The sequence below is a fragment of the Dermacentor silvarum genome, chromosome 10 (genome assembly GCF_013339745.2).
Source record: "Dermacentor silvarum isolate Dsil-2018 chromosome 10, BIME_Dsil_1.4, whole genome shotgun sequence".
Taxonomy (NCBI): Eukaryota; Metazoa; Arthropoda; class Arachnida; order Ixodida; family Ixodidae; genus Dermacentor; species Dermacentor silvarum.
Window position 1 is genome coordinate 13,055,740 of NC_051163.1, and position 18,204 is coordinate 13,073,943.

The 18,204-nt window shown below is 46.2% G+C and overlaps 1 protein-coding gene across 1 annotated transcript in view; it reads right to left on the bottom strand.

The window, feature by feature from the left end:
• The window catches only part of LOC119431175 (sushi, von Willebrand factor type A, EGF and pentraxin domain-containing protein 1), a 225,565-nt gene extending 210,417 nt beyond the window's left edge, over positions 1-15,148 (bottom strand). Inside the window, exon 1 of the mRNA XM_037698651.2 lies at positions 14,643-15,148. Coding sequence (XP_037554579.1) covers positions 14,643-14,748 — 106 coding nt within the window. The 5' untranslated portion in view covers positions 14,749-15,148. The remainder of the gene's footprint in view (positions 1-14,642) is intronic.
• Positions 15,149-18,204: the final 3,056 nt, after the last annotated feature.

The following is an 18,204-nucleotide window of genomic DNA, read 5'->3' on the forward strand; positions in this document are numbered from 1 at the left end:
GAAAAATAACATCTTATTATTCAGCACCGGCGTACTTTTCAAAACTTTTCGCTCCGGCGTATCACAGAGATGATGCAAAATATACGCCATTATGCTCTTTCAGTCCAGGTAAAACAATAAGCGGCATTTTCCCCATACGTTCGGGACAATTTTGGAATTCTGCTACACGATAGAAAAGACGATCTTCTTGCAGCCGAAGTAAGCTGGCGTCACGGTCTTAGTCAAAAACTGACCGAAATAAATATCGCAATATCACCAAGGCGTCGACCAATGGGCACCGCCGAAATTGGGCATTCTTATCGCTAGGCTATTCAGTTGATGTGTTCTATCGACAAGATCCTGATAAGCTGCGTCTGGCTCCAGGGATACCTGGGTGTTTCGAAGAGTGTGGAGCATATTTTAGGTTCAGTAGAAAATTGTTGGTAGTATAAGCAGGTACTTATCTATATATATAAGAAATATTCAATGCTTGTCTGACTGATCACCATAGCCAGGGGCATGGTCTTAATAGAAAGCCAAAAAGTGAAGTCTAAACAAAAGCAGTGACGTCAGATGCGTTGACCCGAAAATTTTATTGCATAATTCAGCGTGTTTCGTATTCCTGTATCTTTTGCTGTTGTGTATTTTCATATTCTAAATACGACCTTCGAGGACGAATACCCCAGAGCCGTGATACTATCGACGCCGTTGCTTAGCCTGGATCCGAGATGGGGTTTCGGTGACCGGCTGGCGAAGTAAACAAGCACGTGACGTCAGCGCGCTGTCTAGCGAGATTATTGCATCCGAAGGAGCGAACCATAGCATCCAGCTGCCTGATACATACGCACATCCTAGCGTCAAGTGATGGTGCACGGAATAAGCTACGAGTTGTAGTGCGAGTTGGTTACAGCAGTACGTAATGGTCAGAACAAGTCAAAGGAAAAACAACGAACGGAACATCCACGCTGGCATAACGTCTATTACCGAGATAATCTTAGCATCAAATTTTATGCATGCTGGGAAGGCGTCCACATAAGTGTGGTTAGCCTAGCTTCTGACGTTTTTACGAGGCACAGGACTAAATCAAATCCTGTAGAAATTATTGCGCTCGCAGATCAGTTTTATTGAAGTGTTTGCTTTGTTTTTGTTTAATTAATTTATTTTATTATTGAGTGTTTCTTTTTTAATCTACCGGATTTATTTTTATTTTCTCCTCTTAATTATTTTATTTTATCCTTCACATCAATATTCCAGAGTAACATGATAGGCGTTTCGCTAGACTAACAGTTTTAAAGTTTACTATTACTACTGCATCTACTCCAGCCCTCATTATAATATGTATTTATATCACGCTCCCAGAAAAAGAACTAGATAGTTTTGCGAACTCTATTTTAAGGGAGTAACTGCTTGTAATATTTCATTTTCGAGAGCTATCGCACTCCGAAATGCAGTCCGTATAGTCTTTTTCTTTCCGGGGTTTACGTGCCAAAACCAGTTCTTATTATGAGGCACGCCGTAATGGAGGGCTCCGGATTAATTTTCACCACCTGGCGTTCTTTACAGAGCACTACAACGCAAGCACACGGGCGCTTTTGCATTTCGCCTTCATCGAACTGCAGCCGCCGCGGCTGCGATTCGATCCCGCGACCTCGGACTCAGCAACGCAACGCCTTAGCTGACTGAGCCTCCACGGCGGGTGTCCGTATCCAATCAGTATGCTCGTCTCCAATCAGAGTTGAGATTATCCCTTACGGCAGGAGTGCGATGTATCACAATTGAAACGGAATCATCTTGAAACGTAACATGGCGTCGTACTTTAGGCCTGGCGGACTTTATTGTTATTACGCTGTGCAATAAAATACTTAATCGCAGCAGAAGAGATGCGTTCACGTTACGTTCTTCCGGGAGAGAAAAAAAAAGAGAAAAAAACAAGTCTGGCGAAAGTAGTCCGTGGTTTTCTCGTAGAAGACCACGTACGTCACCCTGACCGATGTCCAAGAAAGGGAAGTCAATAAAGCAGAAAAGCCCACCAGTAAATTCCAGGCTGGTGATGCCACCCTTCAAATATTCCAAACAATTAAGTCTTCTATCGCGGCAAGAATACTCAGCTGTTTTCGTTCTGTGTCATTTGTTGATAGCCGTTCCACACATATACAGCGTCCGCTAGCATCCACCACGAGGCACGCGATGTCTATTGTTATTGTTTTGACATAAAACGGTCCTTTGCTTGCGTTAATGTAACTAAATTAGCGAGCAAGTCGCTAAATTCAGTGACATTTTAGTTAGCCTAACTATAACTTTGCTTTTTGAAGTCATAGCGACCTTTTAGCGACCTTTTCAGTGAGGCACGTAGTAAGTAGATTGCCTTGGTACAATTAATTATTTAAGAGACTTTGGTTAACATCAATGCCGCTCCGCCATTTTGTCCTAAGGGGACAAAATGGCGGAGCACCTCAATTTCTCTCTACTTCTAAAGAAATACCGAAAATAAAGTCGCAGTTTCGCCTGATAGGCGAAGCATCAATTGCGATAGCAAATTAATAGAGCTATGCGGAGTAAGGATAGTAGGTTTATCGGCTGTATAAACTTGGACACATCCGCTTACTGATTAACAAGCATGGTGTCAGCGCGCCGGCGCCAACATGAATAGATCACACTCGATGACCGCAGACAACCGCTGTCAAAACGCTGGCGTGAGCAAGCACAGCACCAGCAGCGAGCGAATGTTCCTGCGGTCTATCGCTTCAACGTAAACTGAGCGGCGAACGCACAGCGCATACAAAGCTATGAGCCGTCTGCAGATCGCTTTCAAGATACGGTCCGGGCGACCACCACAGCCGGGCAAAGTACAAGTACACAGTTGCGGGCAGAGTAGAACCCCCCCCCCCTCCCTCCTGTGCTGCCTTCCCGCTTTCCTCCTTTCGCGTGCGAGACTGATTCGCCAGTTCCACTTGTGCCGTTGGTGCCGCAGCACAACGTCACCCCCCCCTCCCTCCCATCTCTCCATGGCCTTTCGAGCGACAGAAGAAGTCGCGTTTGCTTTCCGCCGTGCGTTCGCTTTTCGTGAAAGCGCGCGTCCCTCGCGCGCTTTCACTCGCACATACAGCATACGGCGCGCGGCGAAGATTTTATAGCCCTTGGACTTTATACGGAACCTCACGGCGACAGCGACGCCGACGGCAGGAATTCGTTTGGAGTGTCCATATAATTTATGTCGCAATAAAACTTCTTAGTGAGCCACATGGGTGCAATAATGCTCTTTTGTGGGCAAAGCAGAATGTCGTACTATTTTAGAAAATTGGAGAGTGTTTTCCCTTTTAACATTCCGACATTTAATTTCGCCACCTAGGAAGTCAATATTAAGTTACAAGTTAACAAATATTAAAGAATACGTCTAGCAACAACATAAACGTTTATAAAAGAGGAAATTCCGAGCACGTCATTGTAGTCATTATCACTTAATGACTTCTTGTTAAAGGTGAAATGTTTTCCTTCGTGACCCTGATGACATCATCATCCAAAAATAGTTACCGACAATGCCCTGAATTTTCCAGCAACTTTCTGTCAGTATGTATACAAGAAAATTATCGTCACCACCTGTGCGCTTTCAGAACAAAGGAGTAGAAAAAAAAGGTAGAGCTTCAGCTCTTTCATGCTCTATCGGTGATGCGAACAATAATTCCCTTATTTGCTACAAGAAAGTGGGACATCAAGGTCACTGAACGAATAAAAAATTATTGTTTGACGTCTGGGAACCCATATGCGCTGCCCTTTTTAATTGTCAACTGATGGCGAAAAGTCTCAACATCTCAGAATTCAGCCACCTTTCTCTCACACACTCCCCCTAGGATTTTATAACTTCTCTTTCTCTCTCTCGACACTGTTGGGCCTTTGTTCTAGACTCTTCTGGTAGTTGTCATTGCAGTAGTTTTTGTTGTTGTTGAACAGCAATTTCACCGGAAATCCGCAATGTATACAAAGTCTTTTTGTGTTTTTGTATACAAGGGTTGTTCAATAATGACTGAAACTAATCTGAAACTAGTCTGACGTCTTTACTTCTGAAAATTATTCATCGGCCATTTTATCCCTTTCTATATGCTCCCCAGTAAGTCAAATGCGCGCGTCCCACTGTTTCTACCAAGCCTAGATAACATGAAGCCATCTTTTGCTACCTTCTTAAGAATCGCCTCCGATTTTTAACTACGCCTTGTTCCATGCCAAAGCAATTTCGTTTTTGACCGCTCCCCGAAGCATCGCAACGATCCCCTTATTCGTTCTAAAGTCTAGATACGGCACTCTTCGACTTCTTCATGTACCTCACGGTAAAAAAAGAACACTGCTTTGATATCTAACAAGACGTCGTTAAGATATTGGAGGCGATCTTTAAGAAGGTGGTAAAAGATGGCTTCACTCGTGTTATCTAGGCCGGGTGGCCGTACGCGTGCATTTCACTTACTGGGGAGCATATAAAAAGGGATGAAAAGTGCCGATTAATAATTTTCAGAGATAAAGATTTCAGAGCATCAGCCTCAGTCATTATTAAACAACCCTTGTAGATGTAGAAACATGGGGATGTAAGCTACCTCAGAGAAGGTTGTTCCAAAATCCCAAGTTCGTTCCTCAAGCAACAATAAAAAAAAAGAAAAATGAAGAAGAAGATATCAAACAGCATGATACACACACGAACACAAGCGGACAAAAAATGTTGCGGGTACCAGCACCGAATGCACAGTACAGTCTCAAAACAACGAAAACTTAGCAACAATCTGAAAGCAGCACGAAACTCCAAAGTAAACCGCACACGGCTTTCTCGGGAAGAAAGCTTTGGAGTTGTAGAAACATTCATTCTGGTCCGGAGATCAAAGCCGGCATTCACGGCACCACCGGTTTTCTGGAGCAACCATACTGTTTGCTTAACTATAACCATAGGTTTAGCGGATGCATGGCGAGAGGTAATTAATCGACAACTCGAAACGGGGAAACATTGAATTAGCAAAGAAGTTCTTTGAAAGTTCGCATAGCGGAATAACTCGTTAGTTTCCAACAAACCCGCCTTTCTGAGGAACAGACGTGGGTTTTCTTTCAGGCAGATAACCACTTCCTGTTTCACGACGTCGTTAAGAGGAAGCCTTATAGCTCGGGAGCTCCTATCTTAATACATTGGAACGTTGAAATAGCAGAGCTCAGCGCCCTCACCATCGAATGTAATGAGATTTGTTGCATTTAAAACCAAAAGGTAAAAGGCTAGAAACTGCAGGATGCTAAGTTTGCAAGGTGAAGCGTATTTCAGTTCGGTCAGCATGGGGAGTCGCTTGTTAAAACCGCATGCAACTAAAAGATGTAGCATACTATTATCAGCTATATCTTTGCAAGCGTTCAACCCACACACTTTCGTATCGTTGTTTAGAGGAGGAACGCCATTACTCGATTATGCACGAGTCGCATGCGCAGATGGCGCTGTTGTTGAATAACGCATGACCTAATCGGGGCTAAAGTTAGCCTCGCGTACGGCGTTCAGAAAGGCAAAGCTCGGCAGTACGCTTGTCGATCTCAGCCGGAGTGGTCGCGTTTTAGAGAGCTCAGTCGGCCGATCAAACTCATACCTGTGCTCATCAGGAGTCATAAGGCTTAGAAGTGTGCAATTTGTTTTAGATATTTGACGGCTGCTCGGCTACGGCGCCTCCGTGTTCGACACGGTCTGTCCAGAAATGGCACAAAGAGACTCGGGCGGCAAGACAGAGGGATGCCAATTGGTGCCCGCCACCTTTGACCACGCCGGACGCAGTACAAATAGGGAGCGATCACGATTGCAAGATTAGACCGTATAGCCCCACTATCATTGTATCATAAGTAGAGCAAGTAAGCTTTGTACTGCGTGAATAAATGTCACTTGTGTATTTGGTTACGTCTTTTTGTACCCAGTGCCAATACACCCTCAGAAGCAGGCACAAGACGTTTCAGGCACCACACTGCGATTGCGTCCCCGATACAGCTTACCCGACTGTTTTCATTAAAATTGCCTTAAAATTTCTGAAAACATTCGTAACAATATCGAGTTCCAAATCAAAACTCTGCATCCTGCAGTTGCTAAAATTTACCTTCCTCTCTCAAATGCAACAAATTTCATTCAAATATGTCCAGCGGTAGTCTCACGAAAGCTTAGCCTGCGTTTTACGTGCATTTGGACAAGAATATTGGAGTTGGCCCCAAGCTAAAGCTTCCTCTTAAGTATCGTGGTGGCAGCGTCAGAGACTTGGGTTTTGTGCTTGAAAATTAAACTTCGCGTTACATCCGTGGTTACCTCTTGTAAAAAAATTTTTTTACTCATAGAATGGGCTGAAATAATTTCATAAGCGTAATCTGTCAGCACTAGCTTAACTCAACTTATCGACCTCTTGCCTCTTTAGTAAGAACACTGGGCGAGAACAGTCCAAGCTTCTTTTGGGGTAACTTAACGAATATCAGTACAGTTGTGCACGCCATTTGAATGTGTGAATGTTTATTACTAAATGAAGAAATAAATTGGAAGGCATCCGTCTTTCAAGTAAGCCAACCCGACTCACTTCTAATTAAACAACATTTCACCCAAAACAAAAATAAAAGTAAACAAGAACACTGTCCACAATAGGAAGCACCACTAGCTCATAAACAGAATGAGCAAGCAAGATACGTGCTAACAGCTACATTAACTCAACATTTACTGATACTCGTGTACTGATGCTAAGACGGTCAATACTGGGCGTGTAATCTCACGAGCATCAACCAATTACTAATGCCCGAGCCATGCGCCGTATTTTCAATTGTCACGGGGTTGATTGTTCAATTACCAATCTCTGCAATAGTCCCATGCTGCCTCTAATCTCACCCGCTTCAGCGAACCACCCCGAGAAATATCACTGCTTCAAGCTCTATGGATGACAGCGATCAGCGATTCTATACGTCGAACGTTTCTTCCCTTTTGCATGTCTACAGACTATTTTGGTGCTCAAGGTCGCACTACGTACGCTAACACACAAACGAATAATTCTTTTTTCGTCCGCTAAATGATGTAAACCCCCGCATTCCCCGTCAACTCGTTCTGCTTCAGCTATAGCGATTTACTTCCTATGCCCAAACCATCTATCGCAATTTTTTGGTTTAGTTCGCTGCTACAGTTTCACTTCTTTCACTTTTTGAAACTGCACAGTGGCTTATGGAGGACGCCTTAGTGTCGAACTCCGGATTAATTTTGACCACCGGGGGTTCTTTAGCGTGCACCGAAAACAGAATATACTAGCGTTATTTTTTTTTAATTTTGTTTGCTCCTGCAATCCGCCTCCATAGGAATGCGACCGCCGCGGCCGGCAATAGAAATCTCAACATCCTGCCCAGCATCAAAACGCCTTAACCACTGAGCCACCGCGAAGGCACCGCTTATACTCCAGCATGGGAAGACAAAAGAAAAGAGAACACGTGGAGGAATATATCTGACGGCAGCGAACGCTCCTGCGGCGGAGGAAAGCGGCCACCGGCTTTTCCGTTACGTGCGTAACGGTGAAGCGAGGAAAGAAAAGATCACAAGAGCAAGAAAAAAGGAAACTCGTTACCGCGGCGGCAACGGACTGCGGCGTCGGCGAAAGGCAGCCGCCGCCGCTGACGCCCGATGGATGCGGACAAGTTTCGCGAGCGGTCGTCCTTGCGTTTGTACGCCATACACCTCCGCCGCTGCCAGCCCTCTTTCTAGCTGCAGCGCGCACCTTCGTCCGTACACCTCGAGGCCTACAGCCGGCATCGCCTTGCCGCCGTGAGCCTCGCCACCCCCTTGTATATCCTCGCCCGTCCTGGCCCGTCCCGCTGCCCGTTAGCTGAAGCGCGTACGAAACGGCAGCTGGCTCGTGCTGCCGACGACTACGCCGCTGCCGCCGGACTTCCTCGCGGAGACGAGGACGACAACGATGATGCCCAGCCGCTCGGAGACGACGATCGCTGAAGACCGAGACTGAACGCGGCGCTTTTATAGAAACTGAGGAGCGGGGCCCTGTCGACTGACCGGCCGAGTAGGTTATGTGCCTCGATTTAGCTCGGTTCTATTGTAAGGCATACGAAGAACGACGCCCCGGGTGGCATGCGGCGCACGAACTGTGTGTGCTCGACGCCGCGCTTCCCAGTATCTGCAGGCCGGCATGTCATCCGGCTCAGTTAGCTTGTTTTGTTTTGCACTGGGGCATACTTTCATCATGACAATGAAGCCGGCCACAGGGCGGTGCTCTTTTCCCGTCTGGCGCAGCCAGTGAGAATCCAAACTAAATGAAATGGAAAGGGGGAGGAGTTGATACACAATGAAACAGGTGCGAAAAGAACAGTGACCTGGAGATTCTGTGACCTGGAGATCCTATGACCTGGAGATCCGGGGCCAAATTCAATAAGCTTTTCCTTTATAAGCACTCTTCGCCATTGATTGACTGTCACAGCTAATAAAATATCCAAACTCGCCCGGTTTCTACAGCGCGAGTGATGTCATTGTTGTTGTTGCCTCGAAACTCGGCTCCAGCTGGATTACAACTTCATCTTTCTCATTAAAATTTACTTATTCATTTATTTTTTAAAAAAAGGTAAAGGCAAATAAACTATGCGGCCTGAGGTTGTTCGTGCTTGAAGTGCGCACTGTACGCTGTCATGAGCACAAATTCATCACTTCCTTGACACTTTCAACTTCATTTCTTTTTTCCCGTGAAACGTCTTTATTAAACGGCCGGAGAAACTGCCGAAAATGATGTAACGAAAATTGTTATAACATTATCGCTTACATATTTGCAACTATACTACCCACGTACATCACCTTAGACATACGAACAGCGCAAAAGCAGACACAAATAGATGCGACGACGACAAAGCACTGCCGAGGACCGCTCGTATCAATATGAAATACCAACTATCCCGGTCTCACTTCACCTTAGTACTGTTGTGTAGAAGAAAAAAAGCTACTACTCGACCACGCATGTGTCGCGATACGCATGGCGCAATGATCGCAGCTAAGTTTAGCCTCACGCGCGGCCTTCAGAAAGGCGTAGCTCGGTAGTACATTTGTCCATCCGAGCAGGAACGTTTGAGAGAACTCACTATGCCATATTAGGTATGATTTATTAGACCCAAGCTGGTTGATGATTTATGGATTTTATTGGCGCAAGGGCCAGGTATGGCCGAAGAGCGCCAAGCAAAAGATGGTAGAACGTGGCAAACGTCAGAGTGGTGAATCAGAATTGAGATTGTTAGATGTAACTTAGCTGTAGAGAGGCCTTGAAATTAGACGCTGCGAAGTGCGTAAAATGTACATGTATTAAAATATTGACAGTGGTTAAACTGAAGCTGGTATTGATCGGGAGTCGAAAGGCTTACAAATGTGCAATATGTTGCCAAAATTTTCGCGCTTGTCCGGAGATTCATTTGACGAGGTTGCGTTGTGGAAAGAAGTAAAAAACTGAGGCAGAGCGCCAAGTACATGCGTGTACATGATTTGGAAAGCCGAAAAGAAGCAAGGACCGCATCGGCCTCGGAATAGCAACAGCACCACCAACAACACAACTCGGAAGCGCGCGTTTCTGCAGCCACGCCTTCGCTCCTGCTTATCTCATGCGCAGCCGTGAGCATCGTGTAGTCATCGAAACAGCCATTCTCTCGTATTTGTAAACGCAGCACGCGCCGGCGCCATCGGCGTCAGTGCGATGCCTTCTGCGAAGAGTGTAGCTACAACACATCGCACTTTTCCGTTCACTTTATTTTTTTTTTTTGTGTGTGTGTGTGTGTGCCACCCACAATTTTGGCAACAAGAAGGACCTCGAAAGTCCGCCGATGTGCTCTGCATACGACCAACGCTCGACAGAACGTACAGGAAATGTTTCGCTCCACACGCATTTGTTCATCTAGAGCCTATGGGTTCCCCGCTTATAAGGTGCAAGCGATATGCCTTAATTTCTGTTTGAATAAGAACGACGTTCTTGGACAGCAGACATGTGCTGTGTGATCCCCATCACTTGTGCGTATATAGCTAGATGAACGACGCAGTATAATGTCCCAGAATGCAACACCCGGGTTTAGGAGACAACGCAGCGGATTAAGTTGGCTGTCATGGTTTCACAGTAACCTGCGCCTAATTTACGTGCGCGACCGTTCTGGCATTTCATCCCCTTTCGAAATGTGGCCATCTCCGGTAAAAGTCGAACCTCCGACCTCACACTCCGCAGTAGAGTTCCACAACCACTGCAAAACGGCAGCGGACGGCTGCCACATGCCTTGTTGTCTTCGAGGCAATCCTTTGAGATATTGCAAAAAGACACCATCTCTGCAGAACTTTCTATGACACACAACTGCACAACTATTAGTACTCAAGCGAGAGCATACGCGCGTTGCGCATATTTCATACGATATTTTGTACTTTTTACCTACGGTTGCCCTGGTAACTGCTCACACATCGTCCTCGCAGTTTTCTGTTTTTCCCCCCTTTAGAATAAATGCTGGGAATATGCTTCACAGAGTAATTAAAATAACCTCCATTTAATACATTCGTAGCACTTGAACATAACCGAGCCCGAGAACAAGGAGACCGGCTCACGAGTCCGATTTTTAAGTTCTAAGATCACGAACAAAAACCGTTAACTTGGTGCAGTTGTTTATAATAAGGTGGCTACAAAATCACTTGTGATAACGCGATTGCACGCAATCATTATTAATCAAGACTGCTTGGAACAATGACGTTCCGGTCTGTTCTGCACAATCGTGTTATCAAAAGTGATTTTGTAGCCACCTTATCAAAAGCGCCGACTTCATTTCTCAGTCGAGATCTTGCAACCAGAAATCGGGCCCGTTAGGAGGCCATTTAGGAAAGTAATTGGCAATAAAATCCCAATTTTTCCGCTTTCTTTCGTCTTGCTCCTAGAAAACCCGTTATGCCTCGCTAACGAGGGCGCGGCGAATTTTTTTTTTTTTTTTTTTTCACCTGCCCCGCGCAGACCAGTATCTACCTCCCCATACTAACGGGTCGTATTATCCGGACAATTGTTGCCATGCGCCGATCACCCTTCTTTCTTTTCTGTTTAATACAAGGACACGGTACTATCTATACATCTCGTTTTGGCCTGCTGTAGAGCACAAACGAGGCAACAGCACTTTATAGCGGCGTTCCGCGAATTTGCATCTACAAATCGTACCCTCGGCTTCAGCCTTTGTCCACTGTCCGGCAGGAATAGCGACCGCTCCGTTCGGGTGATTACGGTGCTCCGCGTATAGGTATATATACTTTGCCGGCGGGCGCCGACGTGTGACCTTTCAGCGACGCCGGTGAAGTCCTCGAAGGCCGGCGACGGTGAAGGACTGCCTTCCCCCATAGGCGTTCAACACCAAGATCACATGAGGAAATATCTAGACCCGCACAGCTAGTTATTTTATGTGAAGGTCCGGCCCTTTCCAGAAGACTGTGCAAGACTTCACACTTTCAGTTGTTTTAATATAATTTATAGTATAGTAGTTTATTCAGCCATGTATTATGTAAAACATAATACATGGCTCAGGCCTGCCCAAGCACCATAAGGCTTGTTTGGCAGTACCTCAGACAGGACAGTACCTCAGACAAGTGCTTCGACGGGGTTTAGTTGCTATGGCACGACTTTATTGTGTAACTTGTAAGTTGCGCTTTTTAAGTAACACATGCAAAGACACTGATATGTGAACCCTAAACGGACATAGACCTTGCGCCTGCACAGCCCAGAGTCTGTGTCCGTTTTGTGTTTCCGCGTCGGTGTCCCCGGATGTGTTATCTGAGAAACGCTTACGACATTAAGTCACATCTTGTCCTGTCCTCTTTCGTCCTATTTGCCAATTCAAGCGTCCACGTGTGGCTCGAGCACGTGACATGTCGTCTGGTGTTAAAAGCGACCATGCACATTCCTGCAGCAGTAGTATGCGGGCAATCTTCAAACGATTGTCACAGGCAGACCAGAAAATGCCTTAAGGTGAAACTAAGCAGAGCTGAATGGTGCAGCTAATTCGTAGCTTAAGTGTCTTGACGACCAGCACAACAATATGAGCAGAGGGAAAAGCACACTGCACTGCGCTATTTTCAATACTTTGTCCCCGCCGCTTATTTTGTTGCACCTTTCAAGAAAGTCAAACCAAATAAGTACATAGAATGATGAATAGCCTGTCGTAACATTCTGAAGCCCGCAAATAAAAAAAGTGGCATTCAACCTCAGCAGAACATGTATGCGTCAACCGGTGCATAGCCATCTCAAATTTTCAAGCAGCCTCGACGTAAACGTCTGCAGCTTTCAGTGGTCCCTGTGAAAGCTTCCGCATCAGCTGAGTGCTGCTTATACGAACATTTTCAGGGATTTGATGGTTACCTCTCAGTTAACGGTGCTCTCAGTTAACGGTGCATGCCTATATAGTAAGAAAGTATGGTGCTGAATGTGGACCGGTTGGTGCATGCTTGCAAGAAGAAAGGAATGGTCGGCGCTTAAGAAAAAGGACATTCATCAATTTCAGGCCGCGCACACGATCGTGAGTGGCCGTAATATTTATTCGCGGTCGAAACAGACCTACAATGCTAGTAGCATCGCCAAGTGCAAAAGACCTTGCTACGGGCGCTTGCGAGTATTTTTCTTAAGCGTTTCTCCCGCGATTTCCAAATGTGCGTTTGTTGCCGGATGAGAGCGAGCAGCATTCGAACCGCTGCTCGGCGCTTCGCATGGCTTCCTTTCGTGGGAAGCGAGGAATGTTTGTCTGTCGAAAGCGGCATCGCGTAGCGGGGGTGTGCCCGGCGCATGGCTGCCTTTGCGTGGATGGTGGGGCAATTGCGTGCCGCTGACTGCTTTTGTTTCTGCTGACAGAAAACCGCGTTATAAAAGCGGCCGGGCGAGTTTTGTGGCCCAGACGCGGTCGCTCTCGCTTTTCACTCTGGCGGAAAAGCTCGAAGGCTTTGACCCTGTTTCGGCCGTCTTCGGTCGCTGACCGTTTCCTACTCCCTCGGCCCGTGTCTAGAACTGACGCGAGAGCCACGATTAAAGGTGTTCCGGGGCTTACGTATGCGCGCCGGACATAAATGGGGCACGCGAGAGACTGGATTGAACGAGCACTGAAAGATGGCCACGTGATGTGGCTGAATGAGAGGGTCCATTGCGTTTTCCATGGTAACAACTCCCTCAGCGGTTCGAGAGGACGGTATACTAGTTCTATATAAACGGTTTGTAGGCATAAGTTCCACTTTCTGTGGATGCTGTAATGTCGGCATACAGTTTTCTTGCTCGATACTTTCCGCATAACTCCTACTATACCAGTGGCGTAGAGGCCCATTGCGTTTGCAAGGCGACAACTCCCTCAGCGGTTTCAGAAGACGGTAAACTAGTTCTATAAAAGTTTTTTTTTCAAGCACAAGTTTCGCTTTCTGTGAATGCTGTAATGTCAGCGGACAGTTTTCTTGCTTAATACTTCTCACATAACTCCCGCTACCAGTGGCGTAGAGTTGTGACGACCTTCCTGAAAACGAATTTTTGTGACATTCCACATGCCGGAATGAATGTCCAAAGGCTCTATCTTTATTGTTTCTTGTTTTGGGTGGGTGCTTTCGAAGCGACAATGGCAACGCAGTAGAGATTTGCGATCGCCACATTCTAGGGTAATGTATTTCGTGACGAGTCGATCGTATATCATTTATTATTAATGTGAGAGCTTCTTATGGGAGCAGCATAGCCCCGACGCCGTTTAGAAAAACGTGCCACGTAGAAGACTGGGTATCCTTTCAGTGCCCTCCCTGCCCGCTATCGCAGACGCAAGGCCGTACCCGTCACGATTAGCTCGACTTCGAGCCACTTGATGCAAGCATGGGCTTTCTATTTTCCTCTCTTTCCTCTTCATTCATTTTCTTTCTTCAAGTCGGACTCGCTTAAGTAGCAGAACTCACGCCACGGTAATGAGTTTAGTTAATATTGCATAATCCTACTGCTCTACCTTTAAAGCCTGCTCGTCGGGAAACTACCTGATTAGCGTCTCCTGAGCTAAATAGGCTCTATAACGCTTATTACCTGACACGAACAGGCTTTTTTTCTTTTTTTGTCGCTAATAGGTAGGCAGGGTTTCCAGCCAGACAAATGTCTCAAAGACATATAAATCCTTGACCAAGTAAAAACTGCTGTAAATTTTGGTATAACGGGCTATACCTTAAGATGACAAGAAGTCAATACTACTGTGACAAACCTCAGAACTGTGTTCCTCAATACAAAATGCAGTTTGGACATCTGCGCACGCAATCACCGCGGTCGGCTCTCAAGGCTTCTTGTCGATCAATCTTCAAGTGGTCGTATGGTGGACATTTGTCCATAACCATGTCCCCTTTCCAGTTCTAGACTCAAAAGTACGTTAATGCTGCATTCATTTCACAGGATAAGTAAGGTTTATTTGAAAGAGCAAACGGACTTATCGCCAGTGCTCTTGGCTGGATATTTACTCTACGCGCCAATCATGACCGGTTTTAACACCAGAAGCATCAATTATATACGGTTCCATAAGGCGATATTAAAATGCATACTGGCCCAGCCGTTATGGCGGTGTCATGACAATAGATATCTTAAAACGAAGTTCATAAAGTACATCAAAAAAAGACGGTCAGGATAAACAACCTCCCAAGTTGAACTCACCCGAAATACTTGAAGGAAGTCCGGCCAACAAGAGCAGGTATCCCACAGGGCACACAAGACACTGCCACAGACGCCGAAGTTTATCACTCTCCATTGTCAGTTTCATTGTTGCCTCCCAATACACCCGCAGAAACGAACGATCACGCACTCACACACGCGCACATAAAATCACGTAGAAGAAAATTAAGAAAAAAAAAGAAAGAACCGAACACCACCAGTATCCTGGACCCCTGGTTGAGAACCTCAAGATGGCCGCCACGCTCTCCTCACGCGAGTCACGTGATTCCTCGATGACGTCACACCCAACCGCGGGTCGGGCCCGCCGAAAACCGCGCAGCGCTGCTGCCGGATGCGGTCGTCATTGGAACCTCGAGCAGCGAGCAGCTGCAAACGCACGAGCAACGCGGCGCGCAAGCTGGCCAACCCAGTTCCCGCGGTAAGCGACAGCACGGCAAACCACCACGCGAGCGACTGAGCTGGCGCCTCGGCGCGAACCGGGCCGCCGACGTCCGTTGGTCTCGAAAGCAAAGAAGCAAAAAGAAACAGGTTGGGTGGCTCGCTGGCTGCAGTCACGTGACTCCCCCCTTCTTTCCCTTTCTGCATCCCTGCCCCGTCCTCTCCCCTCAGCCTCCTCCTTTTCTTATGCCTCAGCGCTTAGCGGCGTGACGTTACATGGAGGACGCACGCCGGCGACGTTTCGGCTCGTCCCTTTCTGCTCTCCGTCCTCCCCCTCACAGCCACTGCCGCCGCCGTTCCGACGTCGTCTTGCCATTCCACTGCTGGCGACGACCCGTTCGCTGTTGGTTTTTATTGAGACACACGGAATCCATCTCGTTCTTTGCCGAGCTACTTTCCTGGATGGCGCGCACCAGGTGTGCTTTACCTTGCTCCGCAGCTGGCGCGGGGCCAAGGGGTCAGCCTCCCCCCTCCGCTCGTCTTGAAAGGAGTTCGTTTCGAAAAAAGGAAGACCGACTCGGCGCTTGATGGCACGGGTTTCTTCCGCCAACCCCCTACCTCTGTCTGGAGGGAGCATAGAGGGGCAACGTCAAGAACCGTTAACCTTTTCTCTTTTTTTTTTTTCGGCGCTTTCATGAGAGGCCGCGAAATGGCTTATTAAATATTTCCTCGCCTTAGACGGGGAAAACGTTCGCGCGAAGTGCTCCCCATGGCTTTGCACCCTTTTACCCGGAAAGCTCTTTGCTAAGTGCCTCGCTTTTGGAATCGTTACTCTGGGTGGGTCGGCCGTGTGTGCTTAGCTGCGTGAGTGCCATCTGCGTGTTATGATGAGAAATGCACCTCATGTGCAAACTTAGAGGTAGATGTAACAATTGATTTCGAGCATCACAAAGTGAATGATTGCTTTTGTATTGATCTCTATGGGCCCTCTCACAAAGCTCCGAGAGTAGTTTTGGTATAGCTTTAATAACTTTACCATGTTTTTAATTATGGGATCAATGAATATTTATTGCAACTTATAATGACCTATCTAACTCGTGATAATCAATTGCTACAGTGTATTCGCATGGAAGGGGCCCGTCTTGCCGTTCAACCTCTCCTTGCCGTATCCTAACTTTATTTTATTTTTCAAACTTCTTTGTTACTGTCCGGATTACAGCCTCCCAGATTAGTACTCGTGGAATCAGCTTAACGAAATGCGAAAACATCCGTGTACTTAGATTTAGGTGCACTTTAAAAAACCCCAGGTGGACCAACCAAATTATTCTAGAGCCCCCCTCTACAGCGTGCTTCATAACCAGATCGTGGTTTTCGCACGTAAAGCCCCATAATGTAACCTAGTTTCACTAATTAGGGTGAACATCCGTCACTATGAAAAACAGGAAGGGCACTGTGCCCGACCTTTGCAGAACGGCCTTTATTACGTGTGCAGTACTTCCCTTTTGCCAACGCTTGCATAATCAGATAAGATTACCACGTGTCTTCCGGACCTCGGTACTGGTCGTGCGTTCCCCGATTACCGGCGGTCGTTCTGCCACCGAATACGTAACACCCTGTACACTCATAGCTTCCAGTCTTGTAGAGACACCAGTATATCTTCGTCCATGGCTTCTTGAGAATTTTCCTGATCGACAAGTCATGAACTTATCGGGGTCATTGTCTTCTCTGAAATGGCGACCACGGGAGTCGCGTCTCTTTTTTACGCATCCTGACGCCGGAAATTGGCGCGTCCATGTTATAATACGCGACGAATGAGTGTAACACGCACACGCATATCTGTACCATGTGTTAAAAAAGACGGAGCTTTATCTATCAATACATAAAAAATGACGGGGACTGGCAGGTAGACACATGAAGGCGCTGACTTCAACAAAGGCTTTAGTGCAGACAGGTACACATATTTACACGCATACATATCACACCTATGTGGAAGCAAAGATGCCATTCGCACACATACATATTACATGAAAGATGCAAGAAAAATGAATGCTTTGCAATTTGCAATCCTAAGCATCTCCTAACGCCGAACTTCAACGCTCATGAAGTCTACCTATGGTCTTCTTATATGTTCATATAACGAGTATAGATAAGGTAGAAATCGTGTTGCTGTGTGCATGGACTGCACTGACATTGATAAGACGTGTTGCATTTAAAATAAATACGTCAAAATCTACCGATTGTAGTCAGTGGATTTTGTTTTAACGTCATCACTTCGTGTTAAATAAATCGCCGAAATCTAAAAATTGATAGAACGCTGAAGTATTAAAGTGAAAAAAGAAAGAAAGAAACAATATTATTTGTATTCGTAACCTCCCTCCTTCAAACTCTCTGCTTTGAAGCGTGTTATGCCGTAAGGCTTCCCATTCTTATTTCCCGTAAACGTATGGACACCAGACAAATAGGAAGCGAAGTAGCTATAAACTGTGTCCTGAAAACGACACCATGCCGACATTCTTGGAGACGAGGAAAGAAATAAGAAAAAAAAAACAGGAAAGCGCGTCAGACAGACAGATGAAGGGCACTGCAGAGACGAGAGTCGAGTCCCATGGATGAAAAGAATTCTAGAACAGCTTTGACGGCATCGTATTGACTTCCAAGTCATCGAAAAAATTGCATTTTGCGTTAGGATTTATCTATGCCATTGCTCAGTTTCTCTGCTTTCATTATCAATACGCGTTGCCTTTAGTTAAGAATAAGTAGTTCATAAAGCAATCTCTGTCGAAACATTAACAAGCCACTTCGAAATTCGTAGGAATGCCACCACTACACTAATAAATGCAATCAAGCTTATACCATTATGCGAGACACACGGCCGTACGAAACAGTATCCATACGCAAAACGCGTAGATATTCTTCTCGGCGCCCTATTTACGTGAGCACGCGCCATATACTAGTAACTCTATCGAATATACGACCATAAGTGGGTTTCTCCACGCGCTAACCTAAGAGCAGGCGAACGACGGCGGGGCATATAAATTCATTTGATCGATTTCCTTTACACAGCACCACTGCGCTTTTTTTTTTTTTTTTTTTTTTTTTTTACAGGGCGATGAACAACGCTGTTCGCGCTTATCTTCCGTTCAACGATGGCTCGGCCATAAGGATG